Here is an 18,940-nt window from a genome sequence, read left to right as displayed (position 1 = left end):
ACACACACACACACACACACACAAACCTGTATAAAGTGATCTATGAAATGAGATTATTTTTTAGGAACATTTTTTTGGGGCGCCTGGGGATTAAACTTAGATCCCTGAGCCTCTTGGAAACATTTTAAAAGAATTAGACTACTTAGAAAAAAATCCACTAAACAGAAATTTTCAAACTCCATACAATAGTAACAACTAATACTTTCTTGTGAAGAAAATAAACATATTACTATTCACAAAACCTGATGGTAAAGAAAGATTCTTATTAGAATGGGCTGGGGTTGCAGCTCAGTGGTAGAGCACTTGCCTACCATGTGTGAGGCACTACATTCTATCCTTGGCACCACATTAAAAAAAAAAAAAAGTATAGGTATTGTTTCCATCAACAACTTAAAAAAAATTAAAAGAATACATATTCTATGTCTAACCTGCAAAATAAATAAAAGCCAATTTTAAATTTAATATGTATTTAGGGTACAAAGCTCAGAAAATACATAATTCAAAAAAAGAAAAAACTAATAGCTATGATCTCACTGAAATCTCATGCCCCGATGCTGTTAGCACTTTTAAAATCCATTCTTCCTGTCTTTTCTGGGTATGCCTGTGTATTTTTATGCTAAACAAAAATAGAATATTTTGTTCAATTACTTTTCTTGACAGAATTTGGACAGAGCCGTCAGTGTGAAAATAGCAATCTGTCCCCTTATTTATATCTTCATAAAAGTTCTTTCTCCCCAGCACGTGGTCTTCCCAGGATGCATTTCCAGGACCCAGAAAGTGGCATCTGCAGCCTTGTTTCTGTGCCTTCCACCTAGAACAGGCTGCACAGGCTGCAGGCACGTGTGCTAGTCCACTGAAAGGTTACGCATGCTGACTTTCTGGTCCCACCATAAGCTAGAAGCGGAGCCACAGTGTAGGCTTGGAGCTCTGGCATTACTATCTATCGCTAATGGCGTAACCTTGGCAAGTTGCTTGCCCTTGCCCACCCATCCTCCTTCTCTTCCTTCCTCTCTCCTTCCTTCCCTTCCTCCCTTCCTTCCTTTCAAGGATAGTGGGGATTGAACCCAGGGCCTCTCTCATTCTAGGCGAAAGTGCTCTACCACTGAGCTACACCACCCATCCAAGGGCCTCAGTACACATATCCATAGAACTGGGCATTAGACTAAATTAGTTGTTCTCACAGTTTAAAACCTGAGAACATTGTTTGCTTGCTTGTTTGTTTCTTCCAAATTAGAACACATGGAATTAAGAGTTGCTTTGTTTGAAATGGGGACGTGGGGCGTTCCATTAACTCAGATGCTCTCTCCCTCCGGCCTCGAGTGCTTTCTACCCAATCCTTGTCTGGTTCTAGACACTGCACAAGAGATCATTTTTCAAAGCCTAAGAATCCGGTGCAGAACTAGAAGAGTACAACACCACTGAACTTCACTTTCCATTTGTGCCACGGGGAATAATACTTCATGATCCTCTTACGATTATCTTCATTTCTTTCAGTTTTAACTTGGCCTCTTTAGAGATGCAGTTACCCATCCCTTTTCTTATTCTGTGACCCTCCCCTATCATGGAGGCTTGGAAATAGCTGATATGAAATCGCATCTTAGTCACAGTCATCACTTAGGAAATTTCTGCAACAATCTGAAACTTTCCATTTTATATGGGAACCCAATTTATAATGGGCCATATGAACATTGCATATAGGGGATAAAACAGGGTTCGAGGATACAACTTTTAGGCAAGGGATCCACTATGGATTACAGTGGATTACTGAAAACTGACCTACTAAAATTCATAGTGGATCCCTTGCCTGTCAGTTTTCAGTCAGGAATGCATGTGATTTAGTTTTGTTTGGAAGCCACCTGTCTTCTTTCCAGGGTGAGACAGGTATCAGGTAAGATTTTCTAGATGCGTTTATACAGGAAAGATATTAAGTCTTTTAAATGCATCTCTGAAACGTTAAATGACTTACTGACATATCCTTCAACTTATAATTATTCATTTTGAAGCCATATTTCATGTTAATTTGTTATATTTTAGAGGCAAACATCTCCTATGCTCCAAAAAAATTGTTTCACAATTTATTTACAAAATTATAGTTTCTCTCAAATATTCCAATGGCACATATTTTAAAGAGGGAATAATTTGGAAAGGCTGAAATGTCTACAGGAAATGATCTGTGTAAGTAGCCTACATTTGATGACTATATAGTCTATATTCATATTTACAATTACATTAACCAAGTTTTTTCCATCTGAGATGTTTTGTTGGAATATATTATTCTGCTGTTGGGAGTCTTTGGCAGAGCTAAGAAAAGTTTAAGAAATAAATTTTTCATGTGCCTGTGTAGTCTAAAAGGATCATCTAATTTTTAAGAAAGATTTTGGACGTAAATGTACTGTCATATTGTAATCTGTCTCTCCCATCCTGTTTTATTTGTCTGTGATGTTTTTGGTTTTGGGGTGGAGGAGGGGAGTGAATTTCTATTTGCTACAGCAAAATGTATAAAAGGGAAATCATTCTCAAAAATTGTTACTAGGATGAAATATGATTTAAGATACAGTACCTGAGAGAGAAGGAGGAGAGCCAACAGGAGTTGAAGGATTTGATGAAAAGCTGTTGTTAGTGTGATCTGGAGAATAGATCTTAAATGGTAAGAAGGAAAAAAAAAAATCCTTCATTTATTAGGAATAAACAATTAACAGTTTTTAAAACTACAAAGCTACCAATGCAATTCATTTAAATATTACAAGTTATCAAATACATGTAAGCATCAACTACAGTACCAATACTCTGAAATGCAAAATGTAACACCTTCTTCTACAAAATGAGAGGTTAGACAGTATCATTTCTAAGGTTTTACCTCCAATGCCTTTCATTATAATTAGGGCATTCTGATTCCAAAGCTATAGAAGGCCCAGATTAAATAAGCACTTTTACTTAGGACACAATGTTAATATAAGTTGGATTTATTTTACAATCCCAATGGTTAGGAAAAAGGCAACCAGAGACAACCTCCACTTACATTTGCAACTGATAATGTTTAGCTTTTGACCAAAATATCAGGTATAGTTCGTTGGTCAAATAAGGTGTGCCATTTTGTCACTGGGGAGCATCCAGGAAGAGAACCATTTAATTCTGTCTTCCTAGTAGTGGGTGGGCAAAGCAGAGAAGCCAAGTCCCCCAGGTGCCAATAAGGTGATGATTCCTCATTTTTTAAAAATGCCTATTCCAAAGTGTTTTAGAACTATCCTGGCAAAGCTAGCATTATTGGTCAGTGAGCACCATATTACTTTAAAGAATAAAAAGAAATCTACATAGAAAATCTAGAAACTGAAAGGCACAGAGAATATCCCCAGATCAATAAGTGAACACTCTAGCTTAGCCAACACTGTGAGAAAACAAGATGTTAGAGACCAGCTATGGACAGGACACAAAACCGCGCCCCCTCAACTTTTCCAGTGATCATTATGCAGGACAGCTAGTATTTTCCAAAAAATCAAAGATATTTGCCATTCATTTTCTAAAATTCCAAATATCCACTTCTGATTAAAGTTCATCCTGCTACAATGGTACGCGTGGAGTCCAAAGTCAATATTTCCTCACCGAAGCAAGTGCTTTCCCCAGAGCGTCTCCAGTCTGGGAGCTGCCTGCTGCCCCGCTTCCTCTATTTGCTGCAAAAACAAAAGGCAGAATATGAAAACCAGGCAGTGAGACGTCTAACAATTTTCTATTCCTGGTCCATTTACTCACAATTTAATTGCATTTTTAATGCTAATTACAACACATTAATCTTTAATTAGCATTAATTTGTTTGCTGAGGTAGATGTCAAATATATTCATGTTACATTTTTTTACAGATAAAATATAAACCTGACACCTTGGTTTAAAGACAAAGTGTTTTAGTTGCTATTACTTTCCCTCTTGTTGGTTAGGAGTGGTTGCTGGTGACCAGTTGCATGCCAACATGTGGCGGATATTGCTAAGGTGTAGGCAGCACTTCCAGGACACTGAAGTCCCCCAAATCCAGCTTTTCTTTATATATTTTAAAATATCAAATTGAATTACCTTTATGAATAATTTACACCTCTTTTCAAATAAAGAAAAACCTGATACCCAGCAAAATGGGGTTTTCCTCTGAGTGCTCCACAGCTGAATGAAGCAAAACCAACAATAAAAGAATTTATAACTGGTCCAGCTAACAAGGAGAGAAAATATTTTGAATACTTTAAATAACATGTTTTTCCACACACTTAAATCCATGTTCACATTAAAAAAATATTTGACTGTTATGCTACTAAAAGTCAATATGTTCTCAAATTCTAGAGATAAAATAAGTCATAAAGCTTTTCTACCACCTTAAACATTGATATTTTATCTACAAAGTGAATTAACAAAGGATAGTATAATACAAGGCATATACCCCAGTGTATAAATGAAAGCCAGCTCTATTTAACATGCACCTTCTGAAGGTAACTTGTTTTTAAGACTAAATGGTAAAATGGGTGAGCCAGGGTGGGCAAAGCAGAGAAGCCAAGTCCCCCAGGTACCAATAATGTGATGATTCCTCATTTTTTAAAAATGCCCTTCAGGATTAAAACGATGCCTAGAACTCGGGGCATGTTGTGTGTATTAAGGCTTCAATCCAAGCAAAGGGGCATAGTACTCAAACAAAACCTATGCAATTTCCAGGGGAAGATGTTCTCACTGTTTGGTGAAATGAAAAAAGGAAATCTTGAATATGCTTATGACTTAAGCAGAATTTCACCGCACACTTGTGTAATCTAAAACATTTTCCCAGCTGTACCAGTGAACCAGAGAGACCTTTTTGGGACCAGCAGGCCTCATCCTCTCCCTGACCTGTAACATGCAACAGTGCAGACAGACCTTCAAGGGTCAAATCCTGTGCTTCTCCAAGTACTGATTTCATTTCTCCTGGCCTCTGTTCAGCATAGTAAAGTTCTGCTTGTCACTTTTACATATTTAGATGTTTCACATCAGTTCCATCATCTTTTTTTTTTAAATATTGTTTTAGTTGTAGATGGACACAATATCTTTATTTTATTTATTTATTTTTATGTGGTTCTGAGGATCAAACTCAGTGCCTCATGCATGCGAGGCAAGTGCTCTACCACTGAGTCACCACCCCAGTCCACGTCATCTTTTGATACATGTTTATTTGGTTAACAAGACCCGTACACATATTCATTTGTGAATTTCTAAAATAATGAAAGAAACTGGTAATATGATCAAGTGAATATGATTAGACTCAATGAAAACCTCTTCTTTTTCATATCACAAATTTATGATATTAAAACTACATGAATGATTAGTACTCAAGATAATACATGTAAGAAATTTCTTGAAATCAGGGAATGGCATCCTAGAACTGGGTTAGTGGAAATCTAAACAGAAATCAAACATATTCAAATTTTTAATATAAGATGAACGATAAATGAAATTATATCTAGTGAGAAAATGAGAAGAATTTCTGTGTAAGTTCTTTAAAAACTAAACACAGCCATGGAGCTCAGTGGTGCAAGCCTGTAATCCCAGTGACTTAGGAGGCTGGGGCAGGAGGATGGCAAGTTGGAGGTCAGTCTCAGCAATTCAGCTAGGCTCTCAATAACTTAGTGAGACCCTGTCTCAAAATAAAAAAATAAAACCGAAAGGGCTGGGAATGTAGCTCGGCAGTAGAGGACTTAATACCAAAATAAAACTAAAACCTAAACGCATTTCTGAATAAAATATAATGAAGATCTGAAGACACAGACAGCACTAGTAGTATTTTGCATATATTATCATGGTATCTGGGAAAGGAAAATTGTCTTCTTTTCCCTCCTCTGTAAGTAACATTATCTTTTTATTATTATCCCAGCTGCTTGGGAGGGAGGCTGAAGCAGGTGGATCCTGAGTTCAGAGCCAGCCTCAGCAACGGTGAGATGCTAAGCAACTCAGTGAGACCCTGTCTCTAAATAAAATACAAAAAATAGGGCTGTGGATATGGCTCAGTGGTTGTGTGCCCCTGAGTTCAATCCCTGGTACCCTCACCCCCCCAAAAAAAAATTAGAGTGAGCAATGAAAATAATTTGTGATATCTGCTTGATATGAATACAGATCTTCATGAAGTGTAAGTTTAGAGCCACATTGGGATGGGGGGGGGCGGGGATCGCCTTATCTAACAAAGAACCTACACCAAAAACAAAAAAAAAAAAACAAAAAAAAAAAAAACAAGATATTGTTTAATTACAGGTAAAAATTTGCCACAGAAGTAGTTTTCAAAAGAGCTTAAATTTTAAAAGATCAATTCTTCCTTTGAACAATTTAAAAATGAGAATTATTAATTTTTTAAAAGAAAATTCATGAAACCAAACAGGAAGAATTGAAAACCAATAAAAATAATTTAAAGAATTTTACAAAATAAATTATATATCACACAAAATCGTACTTTAGAAGAGATAAGATATTCCTGTTATGATTTCTTATAGCAGAACACCTTTCTAACTAAGCTTTCTCTTAGTGTCGGTTTTATAAACAGAGATACTAAGACTCAGGAAGTAGTACCAGAAATAGAACCAGTTCCTTACCTCAACTTGTCATGAAAATGTTTCAGAAAACTACAAAGGCTACTCATGGAAGTCACTATAAGAACAGAGTATTTTTTAACATGAGGCCATGTTACCTTGCAACAGCTGGACCGCCAAACCCCAGGGCTTAAATTTCAAAGAAGTTTACTGGGGCCAGTTCACCCTCTCACTGGGAATGCCTTTTGTTCTGTTCCAGGACACCCTGGAGGGGACACATGTTCAAGATTCCCTGAACATGTTAAGTGAAATGGGTCCTTCTCTTAAGAGATTTCTCTCTTTTTTTGTGTATGACAGACATATCAAAGGGCATACGGAATCAGAAAAGGAATATACTTTTAATCTCAAATGGTCCAATTTTTCCCCTCCTCCTCCTCCTCCTTAAACAAATGAATCATGTTTAGCAAAACATGTATCAAATTTACATTTTCAGCTTTACTATATCAGTACCTGATTACTCTCCAAGCCTAAGTTTTGGTCAACTTATATCATCAGCAATTACCCAAATACCCCTTGTCACAGAAATATGGCCTTCACTTGGGAAGGGCTGTATGGATTCCTTGCATTAGTTTGGTTCTAATTGATTTCTCTTGCTCAAGAGAAAAAATAATGAGCCTCTGAATCGAGTGGCAACATAAATATGGATGGGAGATGAGCAGTTATGAAGAGGAACTGTAATTTTGTAGGAGGATTCGACACTGCCAGCCACCCAAGAATTGTTCAGCGGGACAGATCACAGGTGCTGTGGCTGGCTGGAAGATGAAGCGGCAAGCAGGGCCGTGGAGCCGGGCTGCGTGCTGGACCACCCTCTGTCTTGGCCTTCGCTTTGGGGAAGTGGCAATTCCCTTCAGAACACACCCGAAACAAAACACTGGGATGAGTGGTGCCTGGGGATCAAGTTTTGAAAAAAATCAGAATTTGGAAAATGTGTTTCCCTTTTATTGCATACTCATAACCTGAGGCCGGGAACATCATGAAGACATCAAAGGAACAAGAAGTGCAATCCGTGGTGTGTTTGCCTTAGCGAGGACAACTGCTTTAGCATGAAGTTTCTCTGAACTGTGTCCGAGTGACCCTTATGTCATAAAACCAGTAGGAGCAGCATTACGATGCCCTGAGCTTGTCTGTGAAGATGAGCGAAAGGGGAGTGTTTCCAGCACTCCTGCTACTGTGGCATTTTTAGAAGAAAAACTCGAATATGGTCTGCAATGCTGGAATACAGAGTAGGAAGGATTCCAAGGAATGAATACGGGGGTGGGGAGGGGCGCGCTTGAGACCATGTGCAGGAAACGGTGAAGAGGACTTAAATGAGACTCGCTTGTGGTTCTGCCTTGGTGGTCTCTGTAACTACCAAACACCCAACATGATGCTGCTGGATACGACTCACATTACTCTTTTACTCTGTGCCTGGTCATCACCCAACTGTATCTGAAGGCTCAAGATCCTTGTAAAATACAAAGTGAATGTTATGTGACTAATAATAAAATGACTGTGAAACCAGGTCCTCCAGGGAAAAGGGACACAATGTTTCCGCTAGAAAGTCACATCCTAAAATGTATCATGTCATACAAACATGTCATTAGAAGTGAAAGTTGTTAGCCAGATTAATTCATGATCCAGCTAGATAGTTCAGAGTAATCTTCAGCACATGGTGTATTAAATCAATCTTGGTAGTCTGTTCCTTCAACACTACTTGGTTTGAGCTTTGAAAACACAGGAAATATCTTGCATTAGGAAGCGGGCCAGTGGAAGACTAATAAAACAACAATAGTTATTATATCCATTGTGTTAGTTATATGCCTGATTCCTTCCAAGGGGAAGGGAGGATGTTGAGCCCCAAGCCACAAGGGGTACATTTTGTGAATGTACACAGATGGCAACTCCCAGTGGGGAGCTGGAGAGAGTGCTCAGAGGCTCTCAGCTTGAAAAGTTTCAGTGGACTGGGCTATGGTCAAGGGTCCTCTTACTTCTGGTCAGGAAGGGCTACATACAGCAGTTAGGAAGGAAAGACGTGGATAGCAAAATGCACGTGGCTACTTTCCTGTAGTCATTTCTGTTCTCTCTAGCTTATACTAATCATTTATTAACTTTCCTCCTCTGTATGTATGCGCACATGCACAGGAATTAAACTGCTCTGCTTTTGAGATATACCAGCAGCATAACATTAAAAGGGTTTTAGGAATCAAGTTGAAGGACTCTAATGCTGGTAACCTAAAAGCTTCTCTCCTTAATGGGGCGCTACACCAGCTGAGCTACTGTGAATCTGTGCTGTGTTCTACCTATCACTTTCATATAATTCCAGGGTACTTAAGACCCTCTTTCAATTCAGAAATGGGTAAAATCATCTCCAGAGCTTGCTAACAAGGTTTGAGAGCAGACTGCATATCACAAATAAAATATTTCAGTCTTCAATTCTCTCATTGATTCATGAATGAACGCATCATTTAAAAAATAAAACCCTCTCATTAATATAATCTAAGTTTGATTACTTCCTAAAGGTTTCTCAAAAAACAATACTGAGGATTAAAAGACAAGAGAAAAATAAAACAACGAAACAATGGTCACTTCTTCTAAGAAAAACAAATAACTACCCCAAACCTCAGTGAGCACTTTCCCTCTGTGAAATGCATAAAATAACAAACTACCCCAAACCTCAGTGAGCACTTTCCCTCTGTGAAATGCATAAGATGGACAAGAATTCAGTGTGCAGTTCCACAGAGGTTACTGTCTGATGGCTCCAGAGCGCCAGTCTCACTCTATAGGCCCTGGGCTAGACTACTCTCATTTCGGGACAACTGCTGACCACTAAGAAGCACACTGCCACATAAAACTGAGAAGCAGACCTGGTCTTCGGAATTGAGAAGGCCACTTCCTGAGACATCAATGCCATGCATTCAAAAAGATCGCACTGCCTTGAAACTTTTTACCAAGAAAACTTGAAAAATGTGACATCCATGTGTTAGTGCTTGAGCCCCATTCTTATGGCATTAGTATTGCTTACAGTTATTTTCTACAGAATCATGTGTGTAATCTCAAACATGTGTCAGGCTATGTGTTCCCTATTTACCAATTATTTAATTAGCTCTGTTTGTTCTTTGAGATATAGGCAACGTAATATTTCTTTATTTCCTGCATTTCAGAATGAGTGAATGTACGCCAAATATTTTCAAAAGTCTACAGATGTATCCTATTAATCCATACAGTTTGTTAGTGAAGTATCACTAACACCAGAAGAGAAAGCTTCTTTTCTTGTCATACAGACATGGTGCCATTGCTGCCTTCAACCACCCACTAAAAACCAAACTGAAGTCTAAGAAAACTGAAGTGGAAAGAAACATGATCCTTGGGAACACTGCGCAGTAAGAAGGCTTATCATCATCCTTAAATTTTCTTTGTACTTAAAGAATTGGAGGACATGTTATTTTTAAGGGAGAACATTCTAGAATTCTAGGAACCTTAAAGTGCTTTCTGCATTTACGCAAATCAATGGTAGCCTATTCCTCCAAAAAGCTGAACTGTCATAGCTACTTACATCCTAAAAGATCATAAACTTTTTCATATTCTGCTAATGGATTTTGACAAGTACATGCATTATTGTGAGATATTTCATATAATACATTTCCTAAAAATTCCTTTTCTGGATTTCAAAAATCTTATATACTTTCCTCTTTTCAAATTAGAGCTCTTTTATTACTTTCTAGACCCTTAGCAGGGTTCTGTAGTCTCTAACAAGTTAAACCCATCCTTAAAATGCAGAAGCCACATATGGCTCCACTGGACCCAGACCCACTAAGAGGACAGTCCTGTGTATTGACAAGCTCATGATGAGGCACCAGTTGAAACCAAGTAGATCTCACTCCCACTGTGCCTGTGGCTAAGCTGCCCAGAGCTCACCAAGGATGATTTACATGATCGCATAATATCTCTTTCTTCCTAAGTCATAGTGCCTTTCCCACCAGGAAGATTGTTTTGCAGATTAATCTACTTTTTTTTTTTTAACAGAGCCTAAGTATGTATTCCTCAACTCAAGGGTCTGCTCCACCTTCATACCTTCCTAAAAAAGAAAATTACTCAAACCACAACTAGACAGGAAATCTGTCATGTAAGAGGATGAATGACTGGTCATTCTCCTTTATAACCAGATCTCATGACAGCAGAAAGGGGCTTTCCATTTGTCAAACCGCACTGAAGTGAAATATGCTTTTCTCTCTCTTTCAGTTCTGCACTTTTCTTTCTTCTTGTTTTTCAAATCTGCCAAAAGTGCACTGAGAGCTAAGAAACTTCCCCATGTGACCTCTGTCCAGAGCTCTCCAAGGTCAAAATGGTGTAACATACTCCTAGAAGTTTTATTATTAAGTCACGGAAATGGAAACTCTTTCCTAAACTGGCTTCTCAGTGAGACATGATAGTGGAGGGCTGCTAGATGGATCACCCCAAGAGTGAAATAAATTACCGAATAAGCAGAGAAGGTATTATTTAGGCAGGAATTATATTTGCAACATTTCAAAATGCATCTCCTTCATCAAAAAACGCTCCCACATAAGTGATTCACACCACTTCCAAAAGTTCTACAGACCATCAAAAAAAAAAAAAGGAAAAAACTGTCAAGAACTAAGAAGGATAAATAGCAGCATTATTCTGTCACACAATGTTCTCTCAAAAACAGATTCTAGAGTATTCTCATTAGTGACTCTCTGGGAATGATTATGAGGCCAAGGGAAGTGTGGACTGAACTAGAACCAGAGGGAGTAGTGGCCAAGGAAGTCAGGTTTCAAGGAGGGCAGGTAATGCCAAGACAGAGCTTGCTGCCCATGTGGATGGAAGCCGTCGGGGCAGATCCAGGAGTGGCAGCTGCCTCCCTCTAGTGTAGCGGGACCCCCTGCCTAGATTTTCCGTCAGGAGGAGAGTACTCGTGGGCAACCACCTGCTTGAAGGCGAGGACCACAAGGCAAGTCATGACAATCAGGGACGACCTTCTTGGCCCTTAACTCATTACAGAGGAGTACCCAGTTCTTTCTGGCTTTCTGATGCCAGCCATCTTCTCTCTTGAAAGAGAACACTCTCCTGCCAGAAGCACTCCATTATGCCACATTCTCCAGAGGCCTGAGCGCACCTCGCTGTCAAGAGTCACCTGAACCATTTCACAGGAGGAGGGTGTCACCGTCATGGCTAAGGACTTAGCAGAGAAATGGATCTGGGAAGTGGCAAATGACAACCGTTAAGAGCTATTCTGGTCCCTTTCTCACCTGTCATCCAGGGATGGTCTTAAGAGAGGTTCACTGTGTTCACCGAGAGTGTGAGAAGCGAGTGAGTTTGGGTCTACTTAAACCCTTGTTAAACGTAATGTCTTCTAATGGACAAAGAAGCCAGATTTCAGTTTTTTAGGACCAAAACCATGGTTATGATCAAGCCAGTGATTACTTCTGTTGAATTCACTTGTCTGTCCATTCCGTTGGGTGACAAGTGTCTTTGCTTGCCTCCTGTTCAGTTCTATGGGTAAAGAGCGGCCCGGCATTATCAACCCTGACGTGGACTCACCCATGATACTGTCCGTCCCGTTGGCAGGAGGTGTGCAGGAGGAGGTGCTGTAGTGGTTTGTGCCACTACGGTGGAAAGTGGACATCGGAGGAAGACTGGAATTGATGTCTGCTGAGGAGTGTGATGGATAGCTCTAGAGCAAGGAGAGAAAGGAGCCACATTCAATCACAAAATACTTAGTGAGTGTGTTTTCTAATACTTCTTTCAAAACTCTCCATTCTGCAATGGAAATAAGCTTTCAGAATTTCAAAAACAGGTAAGCACACATCTTGCTTAGACCTGACAGCTTTCATTTTTCAAATAACAAAATACACAGATAGCATAGTTGGTTTGGGTTTGCATCAAATGTCGAGGCATACCATGGCAACACAGGACACCGAAAAATGATCCCAACCTCTAAGTCTACAAGTCATGGTTCAAAATCATCTCCAAGACTTCAGACACATAAAATACCATTTCTCCTGTTATTTTCATGGCCTATTGGTAGAGTTGAACTGATTTCACTAAATAACACATAAAACAAACAGTAAGAGCCATAGATTTAAATTATACTTCATCAAACCTTCTGAACACTAAATGGCAAAGAGTAACCAGTTTCAAATCTTCCTGTCAAAGTGGATTATCCTTCTGAATCTCAGCAGCAAGAATAAAATGGTGAAGGACAAGAATTTAAAAAGCACTAATGCTTATATCCCTCCCCCAAATATCAACATGAAAAGGCCTCTCCCAGTGGCTGTCCTAAGCGAGCCTGAGCCAATTTGAACTGAGAATGATGGATTTTTGACTTGAATTCTTTCTTTGTATGCCCTATCCACGTGGATGACTATGAAAATCACATGTTATTTTAGACATTAATTTTATTTAAGGATGAGCTTTGAGTTCGGTTGCTAAACTAGTTGTCCAAAATGTGTCTTTGCTTGTGGCAGATCACAGAGGCCATAAGGCAGTAAATTAGACACAATCCACCCATCTGCCAATGAGAACATCACTAAAGGTTCATGGTTATTTACAAAGGCACACCAGCCTATTTTTCTTTTCAAGATAAAAAGGTATTTAATAAGTTATTCTCATAAACATTTGAATGTGTTGTAGAGGTAAAAGAAAGATATTTAAGATAAAATAAACTTTTTCCTTGTATATAATTATATTGAAGGACTATGGATTATATTATTGGAGATGCTGTGAAAATTGTTTAATTTTAAATTACAGATCAAATATAATGTTGATATTCAGGGATGCTTAAGGGTACAACATTTGCTCAGAAAGAGAGAATCTAGTGTCTTGGTGGTTCCCTCTTGATTTTGAGAACCACTCTGAGTTCTGCTCTTCCTAGAAGACTGATTGCCTTATGACTTCTAGCTCTACCATGGTCTCTTCCCTTCTAGGAGTTCCTAATGCAACTGTGCCATTTAACGCTCAACCCTATGTTACCTGTCACTCAGGCTCTTTCAAGTCCATTTCCAAATATGCTATCAACTCCTGAAGGACAGAGAATGAAGTTGGGGTTTTTGCATGTCACAACTTATGGCTGAGTGCTAACACACAATGACACTGTAGGTTCAAGGAACAGTTTGCTATCACAGTTTAATAAACAAAAGCTTGAGATCATGGCATATTTGAGAGAAAACTAAATGGTCTAGAAAATCAATCTACATTTTAGAGCTGGATTCACCAATGATACATGGATGTCTTTGAAAATATTACCCCTGCACATCTAAAATAGTCCAACTTAAAAGACTTTAGAGAGACAGACATGGTGGTGCATGTCTATAATCCTAGTGGCTCAGGAGGTCAAGGCAGGAGGATTGTGAGTTCAAATCCAGCCTCAGCAACTTAATGAGGCTCTAAGCAACTCGGCGAGACTCTGTCTAAATAAAAAGGGCTGGGGATGTGGCTCAGTGGTTAACTGTCCCTGGGTTTAATCCTTGATTAAAAGAAATAAGAAAAAAAAAAGATTTCAGAAAAAGGATACATAGGGTAAGCTTAAACTGCTCCAAGTTCCTGAGAGTGCCTTTTGAGCTTTTACGGTTCATGGACTCTTTCCCTGAACAAAAAATTCCTTAGGCTACTTGTTAAACTCCGTTTTACCTGACACTTGAATTTCCTAAGTAGTCCATGGAATTTTCTCTAAGAATAATAAAGTGGGCCCATTCTGCAGCAAAGCTAACCTGAAAACTAGGCAGGCCAAGGGACACCAATCTTGAAAGAGCAAGGTTAGAGTCATTTATGCTTTAGGGCTAAAGACTATAATAAAATAGAAAAAAAGGAACAACGTGGAAAAAGAAATAAAAAAGAAAATGAGACGGTATGACTTCACTTCTACACAGCCCTACTCCTTGCTAAGATTTTGGAAAAGAGACAAACTATAAATCAGTCCTAAGTGTGTGAAAACCTAAAAGGAGGAATAGAATTACACAAAATATTAAATAATATTATAATCAGAAGAGGACACAGGGAAAGGATAATTTTATCAGTGAGATTTTGGACCCCTTGAACTTTATATAAAATGGACAGTGATTTGGGATTGGACACACAAAGGGTAACCACTGAGTGCAGAGAATAAAAAGAAAAATTAATCCCCATAGATTTTTAATGGGGGAAACCAATGCAATCCTGTTAAATCAGTTATTTTTAGAGATTCAGAAAATTAGATGCTGAAAGAAATTAATGAGATTTGTAACTAGATTACTTTTCAGTGAAAGTATCTTGAAAACTACTGTCACTCAGAGACATAATAAACACACCACAGAGAACATTAGTGATATGAGAGTAACGTCTCTTTTAGAGGATTTAGAGATCAACTCTAAGAGGTTCTCTTAGTCTCTTTGTCCATCTATTACTGTCTGTTTTGCTTGCTACGAAGGCACAAGGGGCACATGATAAAGTGAATGCTTGTGGCTCTCCAAGCCCACTGTTTATTTTTACTTTTTTTTTTTTTTTTGGTACTGAGGATGTAACTCAGGGGGCACTCAACCACTGAGCCACATCCCCAGCCCTATTTTGTATTTTATTTAGAGATAGGGTCTCACTGAACTGCTTAGCACCTCACCATTGCTGAGGCTGGCTTTGAATTCGCCATCCTCCAATCTCAGCCTCCTGAGCCTCTGGGATTACAGTCTCGCCCAGCTCTTTTTACTTCTGATACTCATGATAATGTATTTAGAATCTACTGACAGAGCAAGTGTTGGAAATGTTTGCTTGGTGATTTTTTTTATCAACTTATGGGTTGATAAACTAAAAATTACAAAAATATAATACTGGTAGCACATACTAAGAAATAAAATCATGTTTTGGGCTAAGGTAGGGTTCCATGGCCTTGGCATTATTGATCTTCCATGCTGGTCTCCTGTGCATTACATTTACCACAACTCTGGCCTCTACCCACTAGATTGCAGTAGCACCTACCTCCTAGCTACAACAACAAAAATGTCCTCAGACATTGCCAAAGGTTCCCTTAGGGCCAAAATCACTCCTCATTGAGAAACACTGGGCCAAATGATTTATGTTACAAAAAGTAAAAGACAATAGAAATTTCATCATATTAAAATTTTAAATCTCCTACATTATTTCACTCTGTAGGGCAGAGACCATGCCAGACAGTGAGGACTCCATCCTATTTTTAAAAAGAACTCTGCCAAGTCACTCCAAACTTAAATCTTCTGCAACAACCCATTCCAAAGCTTAACCACAAACTCCATTCATCTGGGTGATTTTGTGTGTGCATTTGCAACAATAGTGATCAGCTGTGGGCTCCTGTGGCACAGGCTGATGCTGTAAAGGGGATTTAAAGGCTTAAAATAGGACTTGACAATCACTATTGAAACACGTGGACTTCAAGCTTTGTAATTACACATTCTATCAAAACATGGCATAAAGTGATGATAGCAATAATGTCTCTAAAACGTTTTAACTTTAGAGATAATATATACGTGGTCAAATTATCCCCAACATAATCCAGAGAAAGTTCTCTTTCTTCCACCATCCCTTTATTCAGAATGAGACTAGGCAAATGCTACAGACTAAAATCATAAGGAACTATTTCTATTTTCAAGTGAAAAGACACTGACTGCCAGGGTATATTCAAATTATTCTCAGTCAGCATCAGATTCTTTAAGTCACTTCACCAAGAGATTTTCATATGGTTAAATACCGAAATTACAATGACAACTAGTATATAATTCAACAGCTCCACTCTCAGTGGGGAAACTCAGTAAAATATCTTCCCATAAACTTTATTCATTTACTCTTTAAGACAAAACCCTACTCTCTGAAATCTGCTAGCTAATCGGGTTAAGAAGGAAAACCTGGTGCTCTGTGATGGACAAGTGACATTGCAAATTTGACTTCTCATGCAGTCTTTAGGGTTGTTTCTTCAAAATGATCTTTCTTCCTGGTGGGTAATGTTGTTTGGGGGTCACTAAAACGTTTTCGTAGTTGTTTTCTATTTTGAAATTACACTTTTTGTGCATGTAAGCGTATTTTAAAGATATCCCTCCCCAAGCCATGGAGTTACCTGGGTTTTAAAATGAAATCACTTACTGCAAAATTCTACAGAATGACAGGAAATGAAAGAAAAAAAAATTACAGGAAAGAAGGAAATCAAACATCAAATAGACAGCTTTTTCAGAAGATGGAAATTCCAACATACGAGGAGAGGGCTCCCAACTTTTATTTGTAATCAAAACTTTGCTAGGTTTGCTCATGGGGGTTCCTAGAGAAGTGGAAAATGATGGTGGAGAAGTAAAAATGTTAGCCAAAAGAAATTCTAGTATAATAACAGTTGATATTTCTATAAGTTTTCACTCCAATACCTCTATGTAAGAGGTGGGAGAAGAGGAAATTTGAAAGCCAATCATCTGCTCTTTACTGAAAATGGGCTAAAATGTGAGATAGTTTGTGATTTACATACATGAACTTGGGAGATGAGACAAAAAGGCCAATTCCTTCTCTACCATTGGCCCCTCAGGAATGCATAGGCTAATCGACCATGTGATGCCTCCATCCCTAGGACTAATTAAATATGCACATCCAAGGATATCAGGAGTATAAACTTCTAGAGTCTTTATGGTTGTGAGAGTAGAATGTAAGACCCCTTTTCACCCTGTGAAGCAGTTAAACACAAGAGGAAAGACCACAAAAATCAGAGGAAAAATCGTAAATGTGGACATGAGGAGAACAAAATGTGCAAACTGGGACAGAAAGAGAAGTGATTCAAGTACCACTTGCACCAGGACTGGCCATGTCCTTTTGCATTGGTAGATTTGAGGTCCAGACATTTTTTTTTAACACTAAATCACTGCACAAGGGATTTGAGCCCCATCTGATTTGTACCCCCAAACTAATTCATAACCAAGACTCTTCTGTTTCACTTAATGGTAGACTTAAATTCCTAAGTGGATTCTGGACTGTGGTAATTTTTCAGTCTATAAACAGTCATTTGAGTTGCTTCCTTAGGATAAATAGATTTCTTTTTAGGAGGGATGAGAGTACAGACCATGGACAGAGTGGAAACTTTCAGTAATGACAGACTTAACATCTTATGGCCCAGCACTTTCTACCTGGAGTATAGCAGAGCAGTATCCATGGCAGACTGAGGTATATGGGAAAAAAAAAAACAAAACCCAGAAATGTAGAAAAATGGAATCTCTCCTATGTGGAACCCCGTAGTTCCTGTTACTGATGGGAGAACCTGGAAAATACAAAGTCTTTCCTTTGCATGCTCCACGGCAGGTCAAAGTTGACATGGAAATGCCCCTATGTGATGCATACAAGCTACTCCAAAGTCCACTGAGTGGCCCTGTCCTCTGATGAATATCTTAGAAAAGCTCAGAGAACCAAAACAGGAAAAGGAACCACAGCTGAAATCCTGTCACTTGAATAGATTGTGTGTCCTTACCAAAAGAAACTGAGGCTATGATAAGGAAAGCACAGATTGAAATACCATAAACAAGAGGACAATGACAAAGAGGATCTAGAGGGCTTCCAAAGGTAACCTGACTGTCAGGTCTTCATCAGAAAAACATACAACAGTAAGAATAATGGGAATGTGGCGCGACTGCATTTATTTGCAGAGTCTTGTGCACACCCATGAGAAGACAGAGCTGAGGTTTCACACAGGAGCCCTGTTCTCCCCATCCCTGCAAAAGTCCACCTTACCAAACGCTCATGTGGATGCAGGCTGCAGTAGCTGCTAGACTGTGGAATATGAGAAGAATTGCCCAACATTCCTCCGTAGCCAGGCTGACTCATCCCACTGGAGGAGCTCCAAGGGTCACTGCTGTGATGGCCATCTGTAAAGAACAAAGAAAACCATGACTTTTCTGAGGCATTCAGCCTTGCCTTATAGAATAGGGGTTTTTCATATACTTGAAAATGACCGCCTGTTGTGTATTCATCTTGGTGTTGGCTAGCTAATTACATCAGAAGACAGTCATCATTATTTTCCCCCCGAGTGGCTCCACATTATCAAACAAACAGAAACATTTAACAAAGTTACTGCTTTTAGTAAGAGCTCAATTGTAAAAGAGCATGTTTCTACAGCAGCATTACGTTAAGTCGGCAAGGTAATGAATACTGAAGAAACATTTCTTAAAAATCTCTGACCAACGCCCCCAACTTTTTTTTTTAATAAAAATCAACTACAAAATTAAATTGTTCCTGAACTTTGAGGTAAAAATAAAATACTTGAGACATTATAGAGCTGGCACGTTTACAAGTTTTAAAAGCCTACAATGAAATATGTAAAAAAAAAAAAAAAAAAACACAAAACATCTGATTGAAAAGGTTTGATTTTATTTTTTTAACATTCATAATAGAATTGATAT

General features: G+C 38.6%; 1 protein-coding gene across 22 annotated transcripts in view; it reads right to left on the bottom strand.

The window, feature by feature from the left end:
* The window catches only part of Tcf4 (transcription factor 4), a 346,604-nt gene that overhangs the window by 33,433 nt on the left and 294,231 nt on the right, over positions 1-18,940 (bottom strand). For all 22 annotated transcript variants that reach the window (XM_027949012.2, XM_027949014.2, XM_071602722.1 and 19 more), the window contains 4 exons: positions 18,273-18,406; positions 12,117-12,249; positions 3,601-3,668; positions 2,561-2,639 (listed from right to left, as the gene is read on the bottom strand). In XM_027949012.2, coding sequence (XP_027804813.1) covers positions 2,561-2,639; positions 3,601-3,668; positions 12,117-12,249; positions 18,273-18,406 — 414 coding nt within the window. The remainder of the gene's footprint in view (positions 1-2,560; positions 2,640-3,600; positions 3,669-12,116; positions 12,250-18,272; positions 18,407-18,940) is intronic.

Source organism: Marmota flaviventris, chromosome 16 (assembly GCF_047511675.1).
Source record: "Marmota flaviventris isolate mMarFla1 chromosome 16, mMarFla1.hap1, whole genome shotgun sequence".
Lineage (NCBI taxonomy): Eukaryota > Metazoa > Chordata > Mammalia > Rodentia > Sciuridae > Marmota > Marmota flaviventris.
Note: the sequence above shows the minus strand (reverse complement) of the source record. Positions and strands in the feature narration are given on the sequence as shown.